The sequence below is a fragment of the Asparagus officinalis genome, chromosome 8 (genome assembly GCF_001876935.1).
Source record: "Asparagus officinalis chromosome 8, Aspof.V1, whole genome shotgun sequence".
NCBI classification, from domain to species: Eukaryota; Viridiplantae; Streptophyta; class Magnoliopsida; order Asparagales; family Asparagaceae; genus Asparagus; species Asparagus officinalis.
The window spans coordinates 5,809,761-5,816,228 of NC_033801.1; the positions used below are offsets into that span (position 1 = coordinate 5,809,761).

The 6,468-nt window shown below is 35.8% G+C and overlaps 1 protein-coding gene across 1 annotated transcript; it reads left to right on the forward strand.

Annotated features, from left to right (window-relative positions):
• Nucleotides 2,544-4,407, forward strand: LOC109820758 (receptor kinase-like protein Xa21). The gene is made up of 3 exons (XM_020386953.1): nucleotides 2,544-3,955; nucleotides 4,036-4,112; nucleotides 4,159-4,407. The coding sequence occupies exons 1-3, from the start codon at nucleotides 2,875-2,877 to the stop codon at nucleotides 4,405-4,407; spliced, it is 1,407 nt and encodes a 468-aa protein (XP_020242542.1). The 5' UTR covers nucleotides 2,544-2,874.

Genomic DNA, 6,468 nt, shown 5'->3' on the forward strand with positions numbered 1-6,468 from the left:
CCGGGCCGGGCCGGCTTAGGCTGAACCAGGTCATTGATGGGTCGGGTCTACAGTAGGCCGAGCCGCGTCTACAGTGTGTCGGGCCTACTTATTTGGTCACGGGTCTACAGTAGAACGGGTCAGAATAAACACTTCATTATTTACTTACTTCTTAAGGTCTGTTTATTTTTGTAAATATACAATAACAATATGTTTTCATGTCATGTGCATTTGCTAGTGTCAAATTTCTAGTACTTCACAAAGAATCTGGATATGGAACAGACTTCTTCTATTGGGTGTCCATTGACTGTGACTTAGGGCCCGTTTGTTTGCACAGAAGTAACTATGAAATAGCAGAAGTAGAGGCTACTTCTGCTACTTCTTGGAAAAAATGTATGTTTGTTTTTTTGTAAAAACTACTTCCGCTACTTCATTGAAAGCTGACGTGGCGTCTACATGGCACCTCTATTTCCTTGATATTTTTCTATCTTCAAATGCACTGAAATACGGCGAAAGTTGATGTAGGGTGGGGTCCACGAAAGAAAAAAGATTCTCAAAATCATAATTACGACGGAAGTTGATATGTAATCATAAAATTTTTTTTATAAATATTTAAAAAAAAATTATGACAGTGATGCCGTTCATGCATTTTTTGCTTATGTTATTCAATTATCCATGGGACATATTGTTTACTTATGTTGTATTCTTTGCTTCCACTGAGTACTTATGTTGTGTACTTGCTTTTTGTTCGGCCTCACGAGATGTAATCTGTTAATATTTGTCCGAATAGGGAATCTGTTAATATCAGCTGGATTGCTTTTTGTCCGAATAGGGAATCTGTTAATATTTGATTCATCCTCACGAGATCTTCATATCAAGGGACATGTTTTTCAATCATGGAAAATATTCTGATGTAGGACTGTTGGCTTAATTTCTGATGACTTAATTTGCAAACGCATGGCATTGGATAGGACTTTCAAGAGTCCAAGTCAATGTTACTATACTGTGGGTGTAGAATTGAAGACCATATCTCCAAATGAAAGTCCACAAGTAAGCGTGGGTAGTGCGTTAGCTAGGTAAAGTCCACAAGTAAATGTGGGTAGTGCGTTATATAATTTGTAAGTTGATCCACTCTTTCAGTTGACGTTAGTCAACTGGTAAAAGATAAATATTGTGAGCAATCAGCTGGCCTATTTATGTTGAGCATTTTCCCTCGTGAAGTATCAATTTCTTTTATCCTCTATAATCTTCCTTCACTGGCATCAATGGGGACCTACCAGCCTGTCCTCTTAGTGACGCATCTGATGCTATTATTGTTTACCTCATCATCGGCAGTGAAGCATAACAACATTACCGACCTCTCGGCCCTCTTGGCCATCAAAGCCCAGGTCATCGAACGTGATCCAGGCAGCGTTCTATCCGCCAACTGGACCACTGATGCCTCCTTTTGCACCTGGATGGGTGTCTCCTGCAGCCGTCGAAGGCAAAGAGTCACTGCTCTCAACATTAGCAACATGCCGCTCTACGGCACCGTCGAAGGCAAAGAGTCACTGCTCTCAACATTAGCAACATGCCGCTCTACGGCACCATCCCTCCTCACATCGGCAACCTCTCATGCCGCTCTACGGCACCATCCCTCCTCACATCGGCAACCTCTCATTTCTGTCTCTGCTCTGGCTTTCCAACGATAGCTTAGCCGGAACCATTCCTGAATCTCTGGCTCAGCTGCCTCGACTGGAAGTGCTCATGCTTGATCATAATCAGCTTTCAGGTTCAATACCTCCTGCCCTTTTCAACATGTCGTCGCTTATTGAATTTCATCTCGGGTACAACAGTATTTCAGGGACCCTGCCCTCTAATGATAGCAACTTCCATCCGTTGTTCCCTCCTATTATGGCTATGTCTTACAACCAACTCACTGGCAGCATCCCGTATAGCCTTTGCAGTAGTCGTGCTCTTCAAGCTCTGAGCTTGAGTTACAACCAGCTAACCGGAAACATACCGCCCGAGATTGGAAATATGAAGCAACTTAATATATTGTATCTTGGAGGTAACAATCTAACGGGTACCATACCATCCTCTTTAGGTAACCTAACTAACCTGTCCAAATTAAGCCTTGGCAACAGCAGCTTCCATGGGAATATTCCCGAGGAGTTGGGTCGTCTCACGAACCTTGATCTTTTGCATATTAGTTACTGTGGTGGTATTACTGGTCCCATACCAATTTCCCTTTCCAATTTGTCATCACTCACATTCATTGCACTGAACGATAATAGTCTCACCGGACCCGTGCGTTTGCAGTTTGGGAACATGGCTAACCTTTCATACTTGGATCTAAATGATAACAAACTAACTGGAGGAGTTGACTTCCTTGCATCGCTTTCAAACTGCAGAGTTTTAGACTTTGTGGGTGTTAGTGGAAATGAGCTGGATGGCATTCTTCCATGTACGGTTGGTAATCTTTCAAGGACTCTAACATTGCTTAATATTCATGATAATCATATTAAGGGGAAAATTCCTGTTGAGCTGGGTAACCTGTCCGGATTGACGCGATTATCACTGAGCATTAATGAACTAGTTGGAACAATACCGTTTGAAATCACAACGCTACAAGGCCTGCAGTACCTAAGTTTGTATAGTAACAGAATACACGGTTCCATCCCACATGAGCTCGGCCGATTGAGCAACTTGGACACATTCTACCTCAACGACAATAGTCTTTCTGGATCGATACCTGATTCACTGGGCAACATCACCGGACTAGAGGACTTAATCCTTGCTGCTAACAGGTTATCTTCAGCAATTCCTGAAACAATTTGGAGTCTGCCTCGACTAGATTACTTAATTCTGTCACGAAACCTTCTCACTGGATCGTTGTCATTAGCTTTGTGGAACATGGATTTATATGCATTCGATATATCAGTAAATCAGCTGTCGGGTAACCTTCCAAGTCCTCCGAAGTATCTCGAAATCAATTATTTAGATCTGTCAAATAACTCATTCGACGGGCACATTCCTGAATCATTTGGTAATCTTATTAACCTTGATGTCCTAAATCTTTCTTGCAATAAGCTCTCAGGTGTTATACCTGAGTCCTTAGTCAAAATCCGACATCTCAGCGTCCTGAACTTATCTTTCAACAATTTGGAAGGAAATGTTCCAAATGGCGGTGCCTTTTTAAACGTCAGTGCCGTGTCTTTAGAAGGAAATTCAGCATTATGTGGAGCACCCAGATTTGGCTTTCCATCTTGCAATATAATTGATTCTAGAGTTTCTAATCCAGGGAGGCATTTGTTGAGATATATCCTCCCTATTATTGCTTCTGTCGGAATCCTTGTTCTTGGTTTCTGCATCCTATTAAGATTTTGTAGAAGGAGAGCCAGGAGTCTAGCCCCTACTAGCATGCTCTCTCCTACTCACCATAGATTGATCTCATACTATGAGCTTGTTCGTGCCACTGACAACTTCAGCGAGATAAACTTGCTGGGAATGGGTGCATTTGGTTCTGTGTACAGAGGGCTTTTAGATGATGGTCTTCTTGTTGCCATCAAGGTCTTGAATTTGGAAATTGAAGGAGCTTCAAGGAGTTTTGATGCTGAATGTCTTGCTTTGAGGATGGTTCGACACAGAAACCTTGTTAGAATCATTAGCACTTGCTCCAACATGGATTTCAAGGCACTTGTACTCCAATTCATGCCCAATGGAAGTCTGGAAAGATGGCTATACTCCCATAATTACTGCTTGAGCTTGCTTCAAAGGATTGGCATCGTAATCAATGTAGCTTCAGCTATTGACTACCTTCATCATCACCATTCTGAGGTTATACTGCATTGTGATCTGAAACCGAGCAACATTCTTCTTGATGAAGAAATGACTGCACATGTCAGTGACTTTGGCATCGCAAAACTGCTGAGTGGTGTCAGCCAGAGCGTAACCTCAGCAAGCACGGCAGGGACAATTGGCTATATTGCTCCAGGTTAACTAAAATACAAGCTTTCACCTCAAATTTAATCCAATCACATATGATTTGTATTACCTTTTGTGTTTGTGGTATAGAGTATGCATCAACAGGAAGAGTCTCCACAAAGGGAGATGTCTATAGCTTTGGAATATTGTTGCTAGAAATCTTTACGGTCTCCACAAAGGGAGATGTCTATAGCTTTGGAATATTGTTGCTAGAAATCTTTACGAGAAAGAAGCCTATTGATCCCAAAGGGAGATGTCTATAGCTTTGGAATATTGTTGCTAGAAATCTTTACGAGAAAGAAGCCTATTGATCCTATGTTTACTGGGGAATCAAGCTTGCGACGATGGGTGAATGATGCAAATCCTACAGGGCTGTTAGATATTGTGGACTGCAATCTCCTGAAAGATGAAAATGGAAATGAAAGGCCAAAGAGCTACTTATTGTGGACTGCAATCTCCTGAAAGATGAAAATGGAAATGAAAGGCCAAAGAGCTACTTAATTTCAACACAGGCCTGTCTATCTTCCATCATGAGATGAAAATGGAAATGAAAGGCCAAAGAGCTACTTAATTTCAACACAGGCCTGTCTATCTTCCATCATGGAGTTGGGGATTATCTGTTCAAGTGACTCGCCTAATGAAAGGCTTGCTATGAAAGACGTCGTCCCACAGTTGCAGAAGATCAAGATGAAGTATATGTCTGAGTCTTGTGCTGCTTGAAACATGACAGTAATGTATTATGAATTTACTTGTATGCATACAGGTTTCTTGCCAGTTATATCAGGAGTAATGAGTATTATGAACTCTGAAGCGACTATGAGAAGCATTTTAGTAACTTTTGTTTTCTAGATTTTGTTGATAGCATATAGTTTCCTTTTATTTTCTCAGAAAAAATATATGATGGTAGTCATCTGTAAATTTCAAGAAAAGTCAATGTACATACTTGTATAAAAGGTGCATCGGGGCTTTTTTTTTCTTTTCCATTGTATCCCTCCTTCATTTACATAATAAATATATTCTCAATATATAATCTATATATAATATTATATATAATAATATATATATAGATAGATATATATATTATAAGTATAATATATATATATATAGATATCATGAGAGAGATCAAGAGACGAAATACGGAAGTGGGAGCTGCCGGCGTAGCGAAATCCTACGTACGCCAGTCAAGCTCTTATTGCTTGGATACACATTTAGAGAACTTAACAGATTTAGAACGCTTAAATTTATAACATAAAACAAAGGCTTGATGAAATCACAAATCTCATACCGCCTTAGGGGGATGTATTGTTTTTGCCCATTTTTTTTTTGGATATAGTAAGTTATGGATGAAAAAGTGCCTATTTTTGGTTTTAAAAATCATAACTTGTTGTCTTCACTCTTTTTTTGCGATATTGAATCCTCAAAATTATAAAACAAAATATTATTATATAGGATTCTGCGAAATCCTCCTCTTGTCCATCTTTTTGCCATATAAGTTTTAAAATCGATACACATCTTGTTTGTTTCATAAACCAATTTTGGGATATCAAATCCCCAAAATATAAAAAACTATTATAGTTTACGCATTGTGAAAATTCTACCCACATTGAGAGAGGCAATCTGTGGACGGTTGTGCATGATGATTCGCATTAACCTGCTATAATATCAAGATTAGATATAAGAATATATATATTAAATATTTTATAATAATAAATAATATTTAATATATATATATATAAATTATAATATATATAAATATATACGATAATATATATATAATATTATATATATATTACTTAATAAAATATATATAATGTATATATATAATATATACTTATAAATAATAATATATATATATAATATATGAATATAATATATATAATCATATAAAACTATATACATATATAAGATAATATATATATATAGATATATTATTATATATATTATAGAATATATAATTAATATATATAAGTATATTAATATACAAATATATATATATTATCAATATCCCACTGTCATGCTGTTAGTAAACTCTACTGTAGCATCATATAATTATATGAATATAATATATACTAATATAAATATGTAGATAAATATTATAGATTTTTAGATATAATATATTATTTATATCTATAATATATAAATGATAGCTATAATATTAAATTATTTTATATATATAATATACATAATATCATATATAATATTATATATATATAATATAAAATATTATATCAGATAAAATATACATAACTATATATAATATAATATAATAAAATATTATATATATATATATATATATAATTATATAATATATTATTTAATATAATAATATAATATATATATTCTCATAAATATAAATCATACTTAAACTATATAATATATATTATATAATATATATAATAATATCTAATATCATATATATATCATATATAACTATATATATATTAGTCATTATATAGACTACTTTATATAATACTATCACATTATATATATATATATCGCCAATCGCTGCACTCCTGTAGAAAT

What these genes read in the sequence shown, in the direction of transcription:
- LOC109820758 (XM_020386953.1), top strand. Translation starts at nt 2,875, where the DNA reads ATGGATTTATATGCATTCGATATATCAGTAAATCAGCTGTCGGGTAAC. An exon ending in AATTGGCTATATTGCTCCAG is followed by an intron (nt 3,956 to 4,035) that starts GTTAACTAAAAT and finishes TTTGTGGTATAG; the next exon opens with AGTATGCATCAACAGGAAGA. An exon ending in TGTTGCTAGAAATCTTTACG is followed by an intron (nt 4,113 to 4,158) that starts GTCTCCACAAAG and finishes TATTGTTGCTAG; the next exon opens with AAATCTTTACGAGAAAGAAG.